The following is a 23,157-nucleotide window of genomic DNA, read 5'->3' on the forward strand; positions in this document are numbered from 1 at the left end:
AATAGCCTGCAGGAGACCGAGGAGCAGGATGAACATAAAAAATGACAGAACCTCTGTGAGTTTACAGCCTACGCAATGCAGAGAAAACAGAATAGTAATTTTCAGGGATTGTGTGAATTTGGTTAATAGGGACTAACATTTAAACAATGTATGGTAACCAAATATATAATTATAATCCTTTGACAAATTTCACATAATTTTTAAGATATTAATTAGGAGAGGACAATGTTAAAACGTAACTGCTTTATTATGAAGATCACATAGAGCACTAATTTTCTAATTTTTATAATGAGAAGCAATTGTTTTTTTTTTTTTTAGTTTTATAAGTTTCAAGTCCATATTCACTTCAAAATCAAAGGGAAAACATACCACTCCAAAAATTTACCCACATATTTTCATTTTCATAAGTAATTGTATATTTGTTTCAACTTACCTCTTAAAATCTTGCTTGATCCTACACCTTCATAAATATCTAATATATCTGTATAATATGTATTAAAATCATCGAAGCTCAGTTTAATGGAAAGTCCTTGGTTTACACTAAATTAAAAGCAAAAAATAGATTACCAAATTTTTAACAGTTGTCATATTTCTTAATGCATTCTAGAATTCATATGTGTTTTCTTGTGGTGAACACCACATAATATGATATATACTCTCTTAAATTTTTAAGTGTACAGTGCAGTATTGCCGGTTATGAACACAATGATGTACAGCAGATCTCTAGAACTCTTTCAGGACTGAAACTCTATATCAGTGAATGACAACTCCCCATTGCTTAGTACTCCCAGCCCCTGGCAACCACCATTCTCCTTTCATTTCCATGAGTTTAACTACTTTCTATGCTTCATGTAAATGAATTCATGCAGTATTTATCTCTCTGTGACTGGCTTATTTCACTTAGCATAATGTTCTCAAGGTTCTTCTATGTTGTATGATATACAAGATTTCCTTCTTTATGACTGAGTAATATTCATATATATATATCACATATCCTTTGTTCAATCATTGGATGATGGACATTCAGGTTCTTTTTACCTTTTGGTTATTATAACTAATGTTGAAATGAACATGGGAGTGCAGATATTTCATTGAGATAAATATTCAGAATTGGGAATGCTGGATCATATGGGAATTCTATTTTCAATTTTTTGAGGAACCTGCACACTGTTCTCCATAGCAGCTGCACCATTTCAGGTCTTCTCGATATCATTTGTGGAAAAAGACTATCCTTTCCCCTTTGTGTTGTCTTAGCACCCTCGTGGAAGATCATTTGATCATATATGTGAGGCTTTATTGTGGGCTTTCTATTCTGTCTATGTGTTTGTCTTTTTGCCAGTACGTTACAGTTTTGATTACTATAGCTCTGTAATATATTTTGAAATCAGGAAGTGTGAGACCCCAGGTTTGTTATTTTTTCAGTTTGTTTTGGCTATTCAGGTTTTGTTGTGATTCCATATACATTTTTGGATTTTTTTTCTATTTCTGTAAAAAACCTCCATTGGTATTTTATAGGGCTTGCATTTGATCTGTACATCACTTTGGGTAGTATGAACATTTTAATTATGTTAAATTGTACAATTCATGTATACTGTTCATACCATCAAGATGACAGCTATCATATTCTATAATTGTTATTTACATACTTAAATGTCTTTCCTAACAGAATTTATATGACTCAAGGACAGGGATTAATTCATTCATTCCTGTATTATCTAATACTTTGTAGAAACTAGTGCATGCTATTGATATAAAAAAATAATGTATCTAGCTGCCGGTATAAGAGCATAGAAGGAAAAGTGTGACAGGTTCATCAGAAAATTTAAATTTGATATTTAAACTATTTTCATTTTCAGATAATAGTTTCAGAGAGGGGAGACTTAGTGAAACCTCTATTTACAACTCCACTGTCTCATTAAAGTGTTATAATCAGAAATGTAAATAACTCCTCCAAGTGCTTTGTAAGTACCAAGTTTCTCTGAACCCCTTGGAAGGGAGATGGCTAAAAGAAATAAAAGTGTGTATGGGAGAAAACATCTAAGCCACCTTGGGCATGAGTTTGGCTAGATCATCTGCAAATGGACCCAGGAAAGGATTAAAAAGGCTAGTAATACTTAAGAGATTTAGTTTCCAAGGCAAAGCAGGAGCCCTGAGAAGTGGTCTGGCCTCTGACTCTGGCCATGGAGGATACTGAGTGAACAAGGCCTACAGGCAGGGACATGGCAAGATTGGCTTTTAGGTTCACCACCAGCAGTAATGTGGCCAATAAGGCAATCAAGGACATTCTTCACAGAGTTAGTTAATTTTTGAAAGTCTAAAAGTCATTGTTGAGAACTGTTCATTTGTGGCAAGACCTCAGGTTGATCAAACACCATACTATAATTATGGCCAGTGGGGTGGAGTTCAGGGCTGAAGTTTAGTCTTCAAGTAGTGGGGTTGGTGTTAGTGCAATGGCAGCTACTAGCAGGGCAGCATTAAAAGACAACTAAGCAGAAACTCAGATTTTTGGACCTACTGGTGTTTGCTGTAAGGGACATAAAGTTAGAATGGTGGTAGGTTATTAAAAAAAAAACAAACCCAAAGCATAAACCTATAGACTTCAGCCCTGAGTATCAGATTCAGCAGTTCCAGAGTGTATTTTGGAATGTATATTTTGAGAAGCTCCAAGGGCGATTATGATGAGCTCTTAGGTTTGAGGGCCCTTGAAGTATGATAGGTAAATGCAGGAGATGCTACACTCATGGCTACTCTAAGACATGTCTGGTAACCACCGGCAGAGGTAAGGGGATCAAGGTGAGAGAGCAGAAGATCATCCCAGACTAGACAGAGAAGGAAAGTAAAGCTAAGTTTGAAGCTGTTTAAATTCTGCCTCTGTTATGTCAGTTCAAGGACTGGGGGAGTGAGCCTGCTGGTGAGACCTTTAGAGAATCTGGAGTCAAGCTGGAATAGACAGAGATGGAAGAAATAGGCAGACTTGAGAGATGATTTCTTAACTAAAGTTCTGGTGTGCCTGGGCAAGAATATGGTGAGTGTTTTTTCATCTGATGTTTTCAAGCTGTCAATCTAAGGAACGCAAGCATGAGGAGCCCCCTAGGACGCTTTGCTTTCAGAGTACCTCTGCTTTTCCAAAATAGATATTTGGAGGTAGAAGAGACAAAAAAGTGCCGACGATTTTCCACCTCCTTCTGATTCAGAAAATTCAACTCACTTCCAATAAAACCACAGGGATTTATAAAAGTAAGATTAATTGGAGAACATAATCAGATTTTGTTATAATATTAGATATTTCAGTTACCTTCTGATTTTTTGAAGGGATTAAATTAAATTTCTTTAAATTTAATTTATACACTTTGTATTATTGTGTCAGTAGTTAATATTTTTATAGACCACTTTTATTGAGCATTTAATATGTGGCTAAGCACTTTACATTCATTATCATATTTAATAATGACTTCTTTGAACATAGTATTTAGAGATGTGGAATTCTACAGACACAGAAATTTGGAGTCAAAGAGGTTTACTTATTTGCCTGAGATCACACATCTTGATCTGATGATGTGTGAAGGTCTTGATCTGAAGATCTTAATCTGAAGAAGTTAGATTTGAACCCACACAAACTGTCTCCAATAACTATATTCTTAACTATTGGCTGTATGCTAACTGTGGTCTTAATGTAATTCAAAGGATGAGCTGGTCCTGCTCAAAATATAGTTTAATTGCATCTTAAACATTTCTCCTATATTTAATTGATCTTAAACCTTATAGAAAAATTATTGTCTTTAGTCTCATCTGATCACTATTGGGAAAGAAAACAACTATTTGGTACAATGCATCACTAATATAATAATCAGCTTTGAGAAAAAATAGATTATTTGTGTGATTAATTAAATCATCATTTTAGCATAAAGTACACTGTTTTGGGGTAACATCTTAGGTTCTTCAGGTTTTTAAAATAATCCATTTATCAATCATAGATTTCTTTAAATAGTTTCAAAAATTAAGTAATGGAAAGAAACTAAAAACAATAGGGCCATAAAATTTTTAATTAATATAGGATAATTTTTGCGTAAAGGACATTATCATTACAGCAAAAGTTTATTGTGTGTTCTGCTCATAAACCCTCTAAATGTGACCTGTCTTTATTAAGAAGTGAACTTAGCAATTAAATTATTTTTATTTGGTATTAATAAAATTTCAAAGATTGCATAAAAATAGTTGTGTACCCAATTATGCAGATTAGTTACATTCTTTCCATTTTCAGTGAAAGATATTTAAGATTTTCTACAGCTTTCTATTGACATTTTAAATAAGTGCTAGAGTTAATATTTTATTTTCCTAATGACCAATGCTAATAGACATTTATAAATGCTTCTTTTAAGTTTGAAGTGATTATGTGTGTGTGTGTGTGTTTCTGCATCAGAAAAATGCTTTATATAGATATATAAACACATACAAATGTAGGTTGAAAACAATATTCTCCAACTTGGTTAATTTTTCAATTGGCAAGAATTACTTAGAACTTCCATTTTTAATTCATAGTCTTATTTTTGACACACCAATTGCATGTTATCTAGAGCAGGAAACAAAGGAAATTGTGTTTTTAGTTATATTACATATCTCTCAAGGGGCTGCACTCCAAATCGAAATAAAAAATAAAGGGATATTCTTCTTTCCTTGAACAATGCCAAGTAAGTGTGTATAGAACAATCTTTTTCTCACATCTCCTCTCTGGGATATGTCTACCTGGGTGATTAGTTATTGGGCCATTTCATACTGTTTGGCAAGAACCTGAGGCTCTGACTTTTAACTTTCTTTAATCAGGTATTATATGTCAATATAATCTATCATAAATGTAATCATCAATATCAATCATCATCAATATAATCACAATGATTAAAATTATACTATAGGTCAGACTGGTAAACCATAATCCCATCTAGCTATTAATAGAAATGAACTAATTAGAATATAATTTTTCATAGTGAATTCTATGGAGCACTTATTCTGCATGCTCTGTTGGGGAAATATTCAGTATTTTAACAAGAAAGTTTTCATTGGAGACTTACATTGCATGTTAACATATTTAAGGCTATAAGAAGTCCTACTTTTAAGAGTTTTAATAAGTTTATTTCAGGATCTCTTATATTTATATGAATACAAATTCTTTTTATCCTTGGAATATCCGGAAGGAACTTAAGGTGTTCCTTGTCTATGAAAATGCTTAGGTAAACTTTAAGGTAGATCAGCTATCAGCAGCCTAATTATTTTGATTATCTTCATGATTGGGTTGGTTAATTGAATTAAGAATGTGGAGGTGAAATACATATTGACTGATCCAAATGTCTTTCAAGATATAGTAAGAAAGACATGTATAGAGGCTGTTCCCTGCTCTTAATCTGCTGTAACTGAATCACACCTTTAGAGATTTCCACATGGTAAGCAGCAAAATGAGAAAGAAAATATTTTATAGACAAATGCAGAAGATGCGAAATTCTACTTCTCACGATACACAGACATACATGTATGTTGTTTGCCTGGCCGCACATGAATAATGTCCACCACAGAAAAATAAACTTGCTTCAGAACCCAATGAGATGACCCCACTTATTAGACAGTATTGTTCATAGCGCAGAATAGCTTTTTAAAAGGTTAAAAATGATAGTATAGTTTTTTGTACAGTTTTTCAGTTGGGAGGTTTTTGCTTCATAGTTAATGAAAACAATGATTCTTTAAAAAACTACTGAAAGCAATAAGACGTTGCATCAGAAAAACGCTTTATGACTTAAGAACAGAAAAGATAAGATCTTGTATTACCGTATGATCCACTGGCAGACAACACTTGTTTCAGAAGGTTTTGGATAATGAGTAGCCTGGAAAGACCCAGATGATCCAGTTAACAGAAATCTTCCATCACAAACTGTGGCTGCAAAACGATGCCAATTAATGTTAGACAAAAACAATCTTGGGATTCAAATTGGCTGCAAAACATTTCACAGAATATTCATGGCAAAACCTGTACAAGGCTATTTTATAAAACTGAAATGATAGTAAGATTTCATGTTTGAAACCTATTAGCCATGTTCAAATACTCACACACATCCTATCGTGAAATATTTTAGAAAAATTTTCTTTCTCTCTTTCTCTCTCTCTTTCTCCTTCCTTTTCCCTTCCTTCCTTCCTTCCTTCCCTCCCTCCCTTCCTTCCTTCTTTCCTTCCTTTTCTCTCTTTCTCTTTCTCTCTCTCTTTTTCCTTCCTTCCTTCCTTCCTTCTCTCTCTCTCTTTCTTTCTCTTCTTTCTCTTTTTTCCTTTTTTTTTTTTTTTTGAGACAGAGTTTCGCTCTTGTTGCGTGTGCTGGAATGCAACGGCGCGATCTCGGCTCACGGCCTCCTGTGTTCAAGTGATTCTCCTGCCTCAGCCTCCGGAGTAGCTGGGATTACAGGCGGCGGTCACCACGCCCGGATAATTTTTGTATTTTTAGTAGAGACGGGGTTTCACCATGTTGGCCAGGCTGGTCTCGATCTCCTGACCATAGGTGATCTGCACTCCTAGGACTCCCAAAATGCTGGGATTACAGGCGTGAGCCACTGCGCCATGCCCAAAAGCATTGTCTTTCTAAACACCCTTCCCTAAGCTGCACTTTAAGTGTATTCTTCCATATTTGCAAGGAAATAAATATATCTGAATTGAAAACTGCCAGTTCAGACAAATAACCAGTCATTTTTTGTCTTATTTTTATAATTAAATTGGAGCTAGGTGAATTTCAAATATATGTACAAAGTGCTATGTTTTCTTGAAAAAGATTAGAATAAGGCCAGGAAAATGATGGTACTAGTGGCCTGTACAGAATTCCATCCAACAAATCTGTTAGTCCATCTTTTAAAGTTCATTACTCTTACTCCTTTGGGAGATAACTAGTTCAATGTTTTCTATATTTTCATTCAATACTCCTGATTAAGCCTTTTGCTTTCCATAATTACTCATTTTCCTCTTTTGGTTTTCATAGTAGATTTATTTCATGAACCTCTCCTTAATGTCATGCATTATTAGTTGCCTTTAATTTATATCTGAATAGATTCCAACTAGATTAAAATCTTCTTGAAGGCATGAACCAGGAGCCATAACTTAGAGATTTTTGTTTTTTTCATACACTTGCTATGTATAGTATATGCAAAAATCCACCTTGATTTTCACAACTTTTAGTCTTTCTTACATTATCTTCCTTCTAGTTAGTTACTTGGTTATGTTGACACAATATTCTAAAATTATGACCCTTACAATGTGTCTTTTTCTCTGCATAGATTAAAAATTCTTCATACGGAGAAACATTAATGGAGGTTAGAAAAATCAAAGTAATATGTCAAAATTAATTTGCCGTTTTTGGAATCTGAGTGTTTAGAATAAGCTAATTCTAAACTGAGCTATGAAAAAGCTCATCGTAAAATTATAAAGTGATTCTATCAAATTACATAATACAAGCTATTTTATGACAAAATATTTTATGTATATAAAATAAATACATTAAAAATTAGATAGCAAATAGAAATCTTGATAAAAATATCATGTGTTTATTGGGTTTTTGCTATTTTTTGGTATATATATTTTTTCAGGTGCATAAAAATTTACTTTGGTAACTTAAGTTTATTATTCAAAGTCTGCTTAAAAACAATGGCCTAGGAATTAATTCATTAGCTTATGATTTGGTAACCTGATTTCCAGAAGAAAAAAAGAACGAAAATAAGAAAAGAAAAGATAATAAGTCAAGAAGCAAGGATTAAATTCTGAACAATCCGGCACAGATCACAGGAAAGAAAGAAAAATAGTGGTTTGTTGAGTTAACTGAATTGCCTTATGCATAATGATTACTGCAACAAACAAAGAAAATTAAGGCTAATTTGTCATGATTTGAAGATAGATAGTAAAATATGTGACTTTTTAATGACTTGCTAAATAATTTTCCAGTTGTAAAAGCAAATCTCTTTTCTCACCTTCAACGCTCTTTTCCACTGTAAACCATGCCAAACAAGCAGGGCAATTAATGCCTTAGATTCAAAGACCATAAAAACAAAAATGGCATTTGCTTGCATTTTATGTGGTATATAAAGCTTTTAAATCACAGTTTGTCGAGAAATAACATGGACTCAAAGATTGTAGACAGTGTAGTAAAGTCTACTGCTATTGTAAAGTTTATATTTGAGTTACAATACTTAGGAAGCAATGAGGTAGGGTGCTCAATCTTATCAGTGCTAAAATATAACTGCCAACATTTATAGAGTGTTTACTATGTGCCGGTCATTTTCTAAAGTTATTATATATGTATGAATGTAATTTGCATAACAACTCTATGATGTTATGGGGGAAACTGAGGCACATATGGGTTAAATAATAACCATAAGGCCTCCTAGCTTACAAGCAACAATTTAAAGCAAGGCAGCCTTATTCTAGAGCATACTGTGGTATATTGCCTAATATCACTATATATATATACATCTATCACTATCGCAATGACATCACCCACTCTTTGAACTGAAAAGCAGGGGGGAAAGCATAAATAAAAGAAGAAACAGAAAATTTTTTAAAGATTTCCATCTTTTTCAATGTTCTTAAAGTTAGAATACAGATCACATTTGCAATAATATTCCAGAACAAATAGGAGGATGCAAAAGAGACACACACAGAGAGAGAAAGGGAACAAAACAAGATCCCTTTAAGCATTTGTAAAAACCTGTTTGTAAAGCTGATAAAATTTTAGTCATTTTTCCCACCTGTTCACTACGCATTTTTTTGGGAAAGGTATCAACAGCTTTGCGCTGCACAATGTGATTCATGATTTCCAGAAAGCCATGTTACGTCTCTAGTTTCAAAGATGGTTCTATGTTTGACAAACCCTCTTTCAGTTCTTTCCTGAGCACATGACTAAACTACACTTCCCCATATCCCTTGGAGTCAGATAAGGTCATGTGACTGAGTTGGCCAATGAACGATTGTAAAAGTCACTGTGTCTATTTCCAAATATGGTTTCTGAACATATCTGTAACATTCTTCCTTTGTCAGTCAGCTGGTTGTGAAGGATCCAGTAGAGGACTCTGGGGGCAGAGAGAGTGGCAAGTAAGGAGCAGGCATCCTGAATGCCTAGAGCACAACCCTTTGCCATCTTTCTTGCACCGTGATATAGGTGATAAATAAACTGTTATTGTTAAGATTGTTTATCATAGTATTTAGCCTGTCCTAAAGAACATGATCAATTTTCCTGTCCAGTATTCTATCATGTTACTAAGTTTTAGTGGGAATGGATACTCCACAGGTCAAATTCTGCTCTAACGAGGCTCTAGTCAATTCCTGCATTCAAGCAAATATAGAGAATATTCCTAAATGTATTTAAAATAAAATTACAGTAGTATTGAAGTATTTCTAATAGCAACGCTCAGAATGCCAAAATATTATCTTTTCAAGACAGAGGCTTGTGTAAGGCACTTTCTTATACATTTTTTTCATTTAATTTCAGGATGTTTCTGGAGAACCTGATAGTGCAAATGACCATGAATGAAGCAGGATAGGTTTTCAGGAAAAAATATATGACCCAGTTGTGGATGAGTAGGATGACTAGGTGTTTAGGATTGTGACTTATTAGACTGTGCAGTGCTTTCTAGTGCAGCATCAGAAAAAAAAATCTAAGTAGAAGATAAATGAGCCTGTCAAATTATAGCAGCCATTTGATTGCACTATCAGAAATGTTGCCTGTAATAGGATGCAACACATAAGGGTAAGCACTTAGGACCCACGAAGAACTCCCTCTGCTGGCTGAATATTCACTAATTGTGTCTTTGCTCATGGCATTCAAATCTCCAGGATATATAAATCAAACATGATCTATGCTCACTCACCAAGCTGTATTATGCATATACACGTGAGGCATGCAAACTATGAGAACACTTGCCAACTTCCAAAGAGTTAAGCATTGGCTTAAAGGCTGTGAATCAGCATCTTTCCTTTTCATAGGTCAGCTAAAAAGTGAACTTTCCTGCTGATGTAATTCTAATCAGAAGACGAAAACAATTTAAAGAAATCTTGTTTCAGCTATAGTCAGCTGTAAGTGTGCAAACCTAAATAACTAAAGACTAAAAGAGGAAGTTGCATGAGGAAGACAATGTTAAGATGACTATCAATAACACAAACCAGAATTAGAGCTCACAGCTGGAGCAAAAAAGTAAACAAATCGATAAGAGAGAGAGAGAGTAAAGGTAAACTTCATATGGGAAAAATTCTCTTAAATTAGTTTTATAAATTTTTCCATGAATATAGATTGATGGACAGTGGCTTTCAGGTGGAAATAATGCTGCTGGAAGTTTGAGCTGGTGCTGAAAGTCATTAGGCTTGTGGGCTCACCATAATCAATGAATGAAGCAACTTAAAATGAATAAAGCAACTTGTACTCTTAAATTCTCTCTGGATAAAAATAGATTCATTGATTGATTTAAACAATATTATCCCACAAATAATTCGAATTTATTTACCAAAATAGATACAATACTTACTTAAACAACAACAACAAAAATAAAATCAAGAAAATGGAAAGTGACGGTGTGTAAGCTTGAGAGAGTTAGTGACATGAAAGGCTGGTCACTACTAAGGTTCAATTAACAAAAAATCTTCATGTTACTAAAAAGTAACAACCCAGTTTGACTATGTTTTTAAAGCAAATTAAGATAATTACTTCCATTCTAATACTGAGGCTCATCTCCTGAGTTTAGAGTGGCTCATAAAAATGATTCATAGCATTAAAACTTATTTTAGGACAAATTATCACACTTACATGATATTCCTATGGTTCATTTTTATATGCACTGATATTAGTTCATCATGAAAATTATGAACTCCATGAGCATAATAACAAAATAATAGGTGCAGTACATTTTTCAATTATTTGATTCATATATTTTGGTAGTTATGCCTTTTCCTCTATTTAAGGATATTGATCATCATTATATTGGCTTAAAGCCATGTGTCTAAGTTGACATACACTATTATTTTTGAAACAGAAATCAGCATCACCTTTGTTACCTCATGATGGCACACTTGCATCATATTCTCCCTGAAAAGATTTTGGAAAATGCCTGAAAGCCATAGCAAAGCAAGAACATTGCTTTCTTCTTCTTTGAGTAACTTAGTTATATAAAATAGATTAAAAATATTCTGCAGCCTGCACTTTCTTCCAATATGTTCTGAGTGTACTTCAAAGTCTGTAGTTAAACTTTAAAGGTCTGAATTTTATCCAAGAACATTTGCATCGGGATTGCTTAGTGGAAATCTCTGTAGTAGAGTTGCCTTTCATTGAGTTGGTACCGGGAAACAGACCAAATGCCTGGCTTTTAAAATGTGTACTAAGTGGATAGGTAGCTTTTAAAACTTTGGTCGTTATTAGAATATTCATCTTTAATTACTATCAAGCAAGATGAGAAAAGTGTAACAAATAATAGAAAAGTGTAGCAAATAGTAACTACGGTCTTTAACACACTTTGGGCACTAACTGTATTTATAGTCAGTTTTAAAACTGATTATAAGCCATACCAAAAAATATGCAGTTAATACTTTCTGTTAAATAAAACAAAATATCAGTTAGACTTATCCAAAGTCAGCAGTCTCCCCTTATCCACAGGGGATATTTTCTAAGACCTCCAGTGGATGCCTGAACCATGGATAGTACTGAACCCTATATCTACTATGTTTTTTCCTATACATACACACCTACCATAGGAGATTAACAGCAATAATCACTAATAAAATAGAACAATTATAACAATACTCAGAATGATGTGCAATTTTATACTTATACTTTGTTTATTTCTGGAATTTTCCATTTACTGTTGTGCCCTGTGGTTGACAGCAGGTAGCTGAAACTGTGGAAACCACTAATAAGGGAGAACTACTGTAGTTCTATGTGGAAATCTTCTTAAATGTGTTACACACAGAAACAAATTACCTATTTAGATGCTGCTTTCTAGTAAACTTTTCTAAGTGGAATCCAGCTATGAAATGAAGAAATAAGTAAAAGAGTAAATATGTTTAAATCAACTAGAGCCATGCTTGGTATATGGTAACTGCTACTTAAGTGTCAAATAGTAATAATAATGGTAAAATAATGTTATTGTCATTAACACTCAAAAAATGCCAAAATATACAAATGAAACACAGAAGTTTTACTTATGAGGCATTAAGTTCTTATTCATATCTTATTTCTACTATTTATAGAACTACAAGAGGCAAATAAAAGGAACAGTCAGAATTTTAATATGGTGCTCATTGAGTTAGGTACTGTTAAAATGTTGAAAGAAAAAGACTGATATGATAGTGAAAAAACATGAAAACCATTAGTAAGAAGTGAGAATGTCTATCAAAGAAGTCAAATTAATAATAGTTTGGATTAGTTTAATATAGAGAAGAGACGAAAATTTAGCAACACCCATCCCCACGTTTATGACAGACATTGTTAATCACATCTCCCTTTCTGTAGTGATCAAATGGAATTCTGTTTAATTAATTAATATCTTTAATATTATTTATAAAGTTTAGGAAAATATTAATACAATTATTTTAAGATTTTGTATTATATTTTAAAAATAGCTATTTAAATAGCTCATTCTTCAGTAGTTTCAGGTATTTGAGATTAGAATGTGTGTGTGTGTGTGTGTGTGTGTGTGTCTACAGTGAGGGAGGATAAAACAGAAGGGGAGAGAGTAGGGGGGAGAACTTACCACACATTTTATTGTCTTCGTCAGAACCATCTGGACAGTTTACTTCTCCATCACAAAATAAATCAGCTTTTATACACGTTAGAGCATCAGTACAAGGACTTGAACCAGGCAGGCACTCTATGGGGACATTTCCTTTAAAAAATAACTGAAATTAATTTCCAATTGATGAGATATGTACAATGTTTAAATATTTAATAGGCCTTTTTGCCACTGGGGTTTTTACTTATAAGTATGTTCTTCAACTGCCATAGGAATATTTATTTCATTTGCAAATCAATCATTTGTAAAATTAGAGCATTTTAAATTTTGAAATTTCATGTGGGGCAATTTTGGAAAGCTTATCACATCATCTGCAACATCTAGCAGCCACTTCATTTACTCATAAGCTTATTATTTGAAAATATAGTGGCTTAAGTCAAGGTTTCCATTCTGTAGAGTACATTTACCAACCAAAGTCATTTTAAAGTAAGATAAGCACTTAAAATTCCCAGTGCACTGTGACATTGAACAATGAAGAAACCTAATGGCTATTTCTGTTCAGTATCTCTTTGTTCCTTGGGTCAGAGATTCTTAGGGGATACACTGTAAACACACCCCTGCAGGGTTTCATGCCATCTTCTGGAGGGTATCCGAAAAACTTGCACCTCTCAGCCTGACTTGTCCTTCACTTGCCCCACTTTCATAAACTTAAGTCTAGAGATGCACCAAGAAACACATTTTACTTCTAGAAATTAACTTGGGAAGTTTAAGAGCAATTCTGAAAATAAGCCATATTCTTATATGCCTACAAGATAAAGACTTTAAAAAAAATTTTTTAGGCCAGTGTGGAAATTTGAATACTTCTGCCTCTGAATATAACAACAATGATGGTGAAAAGTTTTGGAAATCTTTAACTCATCAGCATTTTTTTTTCTTTTTGGTTGTTGTTCTTAATCTTAAAGCCAGAACTGTACTGCCATCTGCTGGGTTTTCAAAATATGAAAATCTGAAATTTCTCCTTCTGCTCTATAAAATTAATTGGAAAATAAAAATGCCCATGTCAATGAATCTACTAAGTTACTTCTTAATTAAAAACATTTATAGATTTTTGCTGAGTCTACATACAACTAAATTAGACATTTGTAACTGGCTGTAATTAAAATGAATATAAACCAATGGGAAATTCATGGAACACCCAACATCTAAAATTATAGGACAGAGTAAAGATCAAAGCCATTCTCAAATGATAGAGTACTCCCATGTAGGAGAATAATAAATAATAATAAAAATATCATTTAATAAACTCAAATGCATATATTTGTTGATATTTAAGAGCTATTCATCAAAAGTCCTTAACCATTGAGTTATTAATCCAGAAAACACATAATATTTCATAGAATCTCATACATGCTTTATAAATAAATAAACCAAATAAAGCACTATACTTAAAACTGTGTCTTATTTTACAAGTAGCTAATAGAATTCCAAGTATTCAGCATTTCAAAGATGAATTTGGGATACAGCTAGGAACATATATCACTTTGGCTGTCCTAATGCTTCTCATGGGAGCTCCACTTCCTGATGTATCACATCTCTGTTCAGTATCTGTTGAACTCTTGATTAGACCCCAAAACCACACCAGCAAGTCATACCACTTGGACTCGACTGATCTCATGAATAATCATTTATTGACCCCACAAGTATTTATTCTGTACACATTTTTGTCATGGAATTTTAAGAGACACAGATAAAAGAATGAGTAAGGCAGAGCCTCTCTCTTTTTATGAAGCTTCAAGTTAAGTGGGGGGAAATTGTTTATGTACAAATTATATTTTAAAGAGAGATTTAAAAAGTGCTATGGGAGCATCAAAGTTTAAGCAATTAGTTTCCTTCTAAGGCAAGAATTAAAGACATTTTTACAGAAATGGTCATATTTCAATTAGTTTTTGATGTACACCTAGAAATGCACCAGGAGGAGAGAGGTATGGAATGTATTTAGTGATGTGTGAAAAGTACATCAATATATGAGAAACAGATGAGTCTCACTAACATAGATGGTGGGATGTTTGTGGAAGGCATAGTAGGAAGGCAGTTTGGTACCAGATTCTAGGAAACCTTTTTATCTTTGTTAAGTGTTAGAAATACTTTTCAACAGGCGATGGCATTGGAAGATTTTACATATATCTGCAATATGACTAGTCCATGTTTCATAAAGGCAATTGTAGGACCATGTGAAACACCACTTGAATAAGACCACTGGAGAAGCAGTTTCAATGGCCCACATGAAAGATGAGGGCTAGAACTCTCACAATGGCAGAGGAGATGGGACGTGGACTCAATTACTACTTTACAGGTAAAATTGATGAGCTTCAGTGACTACATTTGCTTCTGAACAAGATTAGTGGAGGTGAAGAATGGGATGCTAAGGAATTGGCAGTTGAATTACTGAAGAGGCCATTTGGGTTACTAATGGCCATTAGTCGCAATAGTGATTATGAGATGAACAAATTGTGGGGTTAGAAACTTGAGTCTAGTTGGACGTATTTTGAATTTAAGTTGGAATATTAGGTATTGTTTTAAGTTGCACTCTGTCTCTCTCCAAACTATTTCATAAACATTCTTCAACTGACTTGGTCCATGAGGAAACAGAAGTTTTCTGTATTAAAACTAGTATGAAAAATATGAATGTAATTCTTATGCAATGGTAGTGAGTTTTAAAATTTTTGTCAAATTGTATTTTTACTGAGTCTTCTCTCACTCTTTCATTTCCTACATGAATATATATTATTACAATTTCTAAGAAAAATCATCAATTAAAACATTAGCTGTTATACCCAGCCAGATGCCAGTTTAATTTAAATGGTTTTGCACTCTCAAACTAGAATTATTGACTTCAGTATTACTTGGTTTGTATTTCATTACTTAATTTTTGTTCTAATATTTCTTTTTTTCTAAGAAGTCTGTACCAAAGTGAGTTCCCAACAGATAATTTTTAGGAAAGGAGTTTATCAATTCTGGTTAAAGAAAAGTAAACAAAGAGAATAATAATTGATTTCATTTATTAAAAGCTAATCAAATTTCCTTCATGTTAGGCATTATTAACTCAGTGGGAAAAAGTGCACTTGTTTTCTGTAATCTATGTGGTATTTTACCTTCAGGACACTAACTTTTGACATATTATGAAAATACACCAGTAGATTAGTATTACTTGGAATTCTGCAAATAGAAGGCTTTAATTATTTATATTGTAACATGAAGAATTAGGTATACACTCAAAGGTGATTATTTCAGAGTGATCCAATGTCCAAACAATTTCCAGTTATTTGACATTAGGAACCTCCTGTGCCTACGGAGAGCAGGCTCTGTGCTAGGCATTGTGGAGAGTAAAAAGACTAAAATCCATTATTTTTTGCCTTCCAAATAATTTGTAAGAGATGTTATATACAACATGATAAATTGAAACCATGGTTTGGAAATCATAGATTTTTATTGTCCCTACAATTTGAAAAGGGATAATAGTACTTGGTGGCCAAAACTGGTTAAGACAAATTAAGCTCAAGATCCTGATAGCTTACTCAATAGGAAAAGCAGAATCTTCATCTATGAATGTTTGCCTTTAGAGGCCAGTTTTATTTCACTATGTTATATTGGAAAATAGATATCACCTTACAGAAATTCTCATTTACTGTGTAGAACAAATCTAGTTTTTTTAAAAATTTTATTGTAAGCAAGACTATGGCTTTTCAATCCAAATGAAATTATTGGTAGAAAGATTCTTTAGTAGTCTTGATACCATGTGAGTAGGAACGTCTTAAATTAGAGGAGAGTGCTTAGCAATATATAAATGTTATTTTCTCAAATGCAGAAAAAGAACGATTCCTAAAGTCACAATACCTTTGGTATCAGGTAAAATCTCTGCATCTCAGTCTTGAAGTAATTAAATCGAGGAACATAATTCTACCTTGGGTTGTTTTGGCCCAATTTCATGTTTTTCACTAAATCAACCAGTTATTCTTTTTCTCCAATTCTCAAACTTTTTCACATAGTGGAATGGTAGCAAGATTACATTTTTTATGAGATTGAGAAAGCCCATGATAGTGAAACTTTTGTTTTCTGCGGCTATTGCTGTAAGTAACAGTAAGTAACAAAGGACTAGAACAAGCTGTAGTGTAGGAATCCCTCAAACATGGGAGCAATTGCCAAAACATCCCCTCTAGGCACGCTGTAGCACTCCAGAAATTAATCTGTGTAATGTCACCTCAGTTCCAGTCCTTCTCCTCTAGTGTTCTAAGTGGGTTAGTAAAGCTTAAAAGTAATTGGCAACAAAAGCAGCTGAATGATAGAGCACAATCCTCATGGACTTTGTACCGTTATCACAAAAAATTCTCTTTGGCAGAATTTATAACGGCACTAATATCAGGTATATGATGCATGCATCTGTTGATTTTTCTCAAACTCTGTCTTCCAGGCATATAAAAATGAGAATAAACTTAACATCCCTGAAAGGCATATTCATAGTAAATTACTGCTTGGAAAATGCAGTTTTCATGTTTAATTGCCTCGTTCCCTTTTATAAATACATAGTATCTTGCCGTATGAGAGGAATAAACGGCAAGGATGACTGGGCATTTATGTAGTACATGGATTCACTAATAAGAAAAAGAATATGATATTTCACCACCTACTTACCTTATAATAATAGTTTGAGAATTGATTAAGGTAATCCAATACAGTCTCTGATAACGGAAAATGTTTAGAAACAAAGTTTTTTTGGAGAAATAAAAGTTCAGATCAAAATGAGCATTACCCAGTATAATAATCGTGTTTTAAATTTAGGGTTTTTTATGAATCTTTTAAAGAAAGTATCCAAATAGTTGTTTTGTTCAATTCTGTTTCATCAAACTCAGCAGGGGGAAGGAGTAGGGATCTAACATTGGCATTGTTCCTCCTGCTCCTTCTCAGTGGGAGTCACCATGTTGACGATGGTACAGTGGTATCTGTATTATCTCTTTTTCAATTCTCATGATCATCCCCTAAGAAATATATTTTAATCTCCTTTTCAGATAATAAATATAAAGTTCAAATAGGCTAGATAGCTTGCCAAATACATATAGACTGATTGTTGAAATTAGGTAATGCGTGAATTCACCCACGTCTTTTTAGTGATTGAGAATGTATGTTACTTGTTGATCTTTATTTTGACTATCAATTATACAAAATGTGAAAGACAGGGCTAAGTGTGCACTGCCCCCCATTTCTTTAGTTTACATGTAGAAGAGATTTCTGCTCCACTCATCAGGAGAGAAAAATATGGGTGGCATACTTTCCCATGCTCTCTGACCCCTCATTCATCATTTCCTTCTTTGTCCAGAGAAAATTGGGCAGATGTTTCAGCCAATTCTTTATACTTTTAACAGGTATGTCTTCAGAATAGTAAAGGAGAAAACCTTCTTTTAAGTCCAGAGCTTTCTGGCTTTATTTGAAACACTGTTTCTACCTAATTCATTGTACATATTACTATTAGGACATTTTATACAACTAAGAGGGCCTTAATGACTTTGAATTAGATTAATCATTTGATGAACCAATAAACAAATAGAAAAATGGCATTAATTTGGATACTTGTTACTGGCTTTCAAGGTTTTAGGAGCACATTTTTCAAAATATATTTAGCTTACTTATTCAGTTTATTTTTAAACCAAAAGAATTAGCCATTATCAATCCCAAAAGCATTTGTTCAAAAGTGTGTTGGAAGGGGATTTGAGAGGCTGTAAATAATTTTCCACATTAGAGACAGGAATGTGGGCTCAGTGGCAGGCTTGCTTTTGTTTTTTGTCAATATGTTGTGGTGCTGTTTGGATATAACCTAAATACAACTGCAGAAAGGCTTATTCTATCATAACAGATCTTTACGGGTTTTAGAATTGTGATGGCTTGTTTCCTAAAGCATTTTGATTGATTCGTGTATTGCTTTGCTTTTCAAATATTACACCAACAATTTTTATGCAAGAATCCTTTATCCTTGCTAAGAATGGCTTTTATAATTTTACAAATGTTTTCCCTCTATGTATATAATATTTGATGTAAATTTTAATAATATAACATGGTAGAGATATTGTTGGGAGCTGACTGAAGATCTACAATATTGCCTTTATTGAATTTACTTAAAGGGATTAGTGACACACCCAGGACATTTTATATGAAGATTAAGTTATGACCAGAGAAGGTATTTTAGTTGATTGACAGAAGCACAGCAGACAATTCCTAGAAATACAGAGAAATTGGCACACCAAAGATACATACTGAGAGTTGGCACAAAGTAGATACTTAAAAAAAATTCCTGAATGAATGAATGAATCCAAGGCTACTTTGGTTCTGCTTTGGCCACAAGTGCTGTGTTAATAGGAGAAAGCAAGCATGTCTAACTTGTATGCAGAGATGATAATCAAAGGAAAAAAAATCCCTAATATCTGATAAAATCTGCTTCCTTAGTTGAAACCTTTTGATACTACTGGTGACATTCTTATCAATAGGTAATCACAGTTCTGTTAATAATAGACAGAGGATAAAAGTGAAATCTGAGAACTCAGGCATTAGCACTAAATATGTTGTTTACTTTGGTGAAATCCAGGGCTAAAACTGCAGACTTTTATGCTCTTGATTTCTTGTCTATAAAATAGGCACAATATTTATTGCTAAGGCATCAGAGACTTCTCAGGGGTCTAAAATAAAATGTACGAGAAAACTTTCTTTCAAAAAATAATAATAATATTATTCAAACTGACCTGGAGTTGCCAGATGACTGGTGGTTGTTAGCTTGTCTGAAAAATAAATTATATTAAAATAATTATTACCTATTTTAAACTAATTACCAGGAATTTATTGTATATTCATTCTGTATAATAATTAACCTAAGAATTTTAAAAGTTATTACGAATTATTAGTGTCCATTTAGAAGTATGTCATTTGTATTTGGATTTAAAAATAAATCTTTTATGTTTTCGATGATTTTTAGAGTTGTAGCACAGAGGTTTTTAGATTTTTAACTCCTCTTTTATTTTCTAACTAAAGAAGACAAGGTTATTCAATGATCAATAACTAAATGCGAGGATTCATTAATCTCATAATGACCATAGACGTAAATGTTCCAGGTTAATTTGATGTTATATGAAAGAGAAGCGTGGGATATGCTTAGACCATGGGCTTTGGAATCAGGAGGAATTGCTTTTGATTTCTGAGTTTGACACTTAGTACCTGTGTGACCCTGGGCATGTTACTTATTATTTAATTTATTCTTTCAAATAGAAAAATATTACGACCTCTCTACAAAATCATTCTGATAATTGAAATAGGTAATGTTTGTAAAATATAGTACCTGGCTAAAGAGGATGCCTTAAAAAATAAGACTTCAAGTCTTATAAAAATTGTCATGATTACTATACCAAAAGTAATATCTTCATAGTTTTATAACTATGAAGTTTGAAATTGTAGCTCGAAAGATGGAATGAAGAAAATGCTGGAATAGAGTAGTTAACATAAAGTCTGAATTCTCCTTTCCAAAGTGAAATATATTCTGAAAGTGATCTTTCTTTATCTCACCCTTAGTGACCTCCCAAGTGCCATAGCTTCATCACCAAGGCACCATGATTGGAGCCGTTTATGGAGATGTCACACACACACACACACACACACACACTCATATATCTCTCATATATAACACACACACTCATATATCTCTCATATATAACACACACACACTCAAATATCTCTCATATATATTTGTATATAAAGTTTAAAATATGAAAGGAACATTGAAATTGGAAATGTATATCCTTGGCATAAGTGATGAGGCATTAGGAACATTGTAATATTATGAATTATGTTATTCCTAACCAATATAAGCTTCTTACAACTTGATATGAAGACTAAATGCCTCAGAAATAGCTTCAAGAAAAAAATGTATATTTTCCTAGGTGATAGAGTTTGATGATCACTAAGTTGTATTTTTAAAAGTGCCATAAACACTGACCTGAAGTTGTTGCAGGGCTTACTGTAGAAAAATTCTCCAAAGATGCTGGAATAAAGTTGATTTAACACATGGGTTTATGATATAAATACATTACAAAACATTGAGTACAACTTGAATATTCATTCAAAGGGCATCTGATCCTTTAGAGTTCCTATTTTATCCTCTGCCATGCTAAATCTTCCTATTTATTATTTGGTTGCAATGCATTTGATAAATTTCCAGAGTCTGCATATTGTCTCTATGCAATTTACTTATGCAAAAAGTTTGCTTTATTTTGTATCTATTTAAGAAATATATCTGTTTATTAATCATAGTTCTATAGAATAATTTACATTTTAGCCAACTAATATAACACGATATGCCACATCTTGGCATACCTAGAACCACTTGTTTTACACTAAAATATATGAAGGTAACAATTGCAAAACAATCTTTCACATAATGAATATTTCCTTGGAACTAAGTGGTATGCAAGTAAAAAGTGCTTTGCACATAAGAGACAACAGCTGGCAATTTTCTTTGAACTTTAACATGTTTAATAGTTTTAAAAGGATAGACTCACCTATGCAAGATATAAAGGAAATCAAAGCATATCTCATCAAAAACCATGTGGTGAATTTGTTTTTATTCAAAACTATATTGATGATAAGTGGGCTAAGAAGTATATTCATTTCTACTAACTAGGTGGTTTATTTCAGTATTTCATCATTTTTGAATTGTGTTGGTTCTATAAAACCTATTGAAGTTTTATAAACGATATATGGTAGAGCGTTGATGCTGAAGATAAAATAAAATTTATGTGACTTTTAATAAATAATGTGGTTTAATTTTTTTATGTTTGACAGCATATTATACAAAACTTTAAGATATCTATGTATAATTTAACTTAACAGTTAAATTATAGTATTTAACTGTATACTATAGTATACTATACTGTATATATACAGTATACTATACTGTATATATACTGTATACTATACTGTATATATACAGTATATATACTGTATATATACTGTATATATACAGTATATATACTGTATATATACTGTATATATACAGTATATATACAGTATAGTATACTATACTGTATAGTATAGTATTAAATTATAGATTTAATAGTAAATCTTAACTAAATTTAAAACTTTATAAATTTGAAAATTCACATGATACAAATGGATATTAAACTGAAATACCTACAATTAACTTGGTACCCTGTTTATAAATGTGTTTTAATACAATTCAACAAATTAAATGTAACTTCTACTTGTTGAGAATATTCTTGGGCTGATGTTGCAAAACAGTTTATTACACTTGTGATACTAATTCTAAATTAACTCAAAGGATATGGTTTCATTGAATAAACATACAATTTTAAAAATCACAAACTCTATTCCCCCAGATGATCCAAATATAGGAAATCATGAAAAAAAGTTTCAGCATATCTGTCAATTTGCTTGCCAGAACAGACCATCAGAAACCAATGCACATTCAAATAGAGATAGTAAGATGACAACTTTGGGGCCTATTGGAGGACGGGCGGTGGGAGGAGGCAGAGAATGAGGAGAAATAACTAACGGGTGCTAGGCTTAATAACTGGGTGATAAAATAATCTATACAACAAACTCCCATGATGCAAGTTTACCTACATAACAAACCTGTACATGTACCCTGAAAAGTTAAAAAATAAAAAATGAAAATTTCATTTTTCCATGTCAAAAAAGAAAAATGACTATAAAAAAATCAACTAAAATTGTTCAAAGATAAAAACATTACAAACAAACTAGTATAAAGGACAGACATTAGGATCAGACCACAGGGGTCAGAATGCCTAAGTCTAAATGACTGTGTGAAAAAGGCCATTTACCAAAAGTATCTGTATTTTGGTCTTCTCCTTGATTGGGGGATAGTAATGACATCACATAAGAGCATTAATGTAGAGAGTAAAAATGTTGATAGATAAACCACCTGTTCTAGCTAATAATAGCCAGTAGTAGTTTTCAGCTCATCTGAATCAAAGATTCAAAATAGACAGTCTCTGCTCAAACAGCTGTGACATGGGTCCAAACCATCAGTAGAGGAAGGACTAAGAATTTATCTTCTTGCTGAACAGGAGCTGCAACATGTTGCAGGAGACTCAATCAAAGAGGAAACTATGCTTGATGAAACAGTGCTCTGAAGAGAAGCAACTAGAGATCTACAATCTCATATCTACTATTAGAAAATAAACAAAGAAAACTCCTGGATGTTTTTATGCATTTGATTTAGAGGCAAACATACCGATTGATCTCATTTTGTAGCAAAAATTAGTTGAACTAATTAAATAGTTAGGCTATTTAGAGTTTCTCTTTATTCCCCTCGGTGTAGATATTTATGTATTGGCTAACTTTCTAACATCCAAAA

General features: G+C 32.9%; 1 protein-coding gene across 2 annotated transcripts in view; it reads right to left on the reverse strand.

The window, feature by feature from the left end:
• The window catches only part of TMPRSS15 (transmembrane serine protease 15), a 136,410-nt gene that overhangs the window by 89,892 nt on the left and 23,361 nt on the right, over positions 1 to 23,157 (reverse strand). For both annotated transcript variants that reach the window (XM_063601254.1, XM_034947976.4), the window contains 4 exons: positions 19,514 to 19,549; positions 12,750 to 12,881; positions 5,815 to 5,923; positions 434 to 540 (listed from right to left, as the gene is read on the reverse strand). In XM_063601254.1, the coding sequence (XP_063457324.1) occupies positions 434 to 540; positions 5,815 to 5,923; positions 12,750 to 12,881; positions 19,514 to 19,549 (384 nt within the window). The remainder of the gene's footprint in view (positions 1 to 433; positions 541 to 5,814; positions 5,924 to 12,749; positions 12,882 to 19,513; positions 19,550 to 23,157) is intronic.

This window comes from Pan paniscus, chromosome 22, assembly GCF_029289425.2.
Source record: "Pan paniscus chromosome 22, NHGRI_mPanPan1-v2.0_pri, whole genome shotgun sequence".
Lineage (NCBI taxonomy): Eukaryota > Metazoa > Chordata > Mammalia > Primates > Hominidae > Pan > Pan paniscus.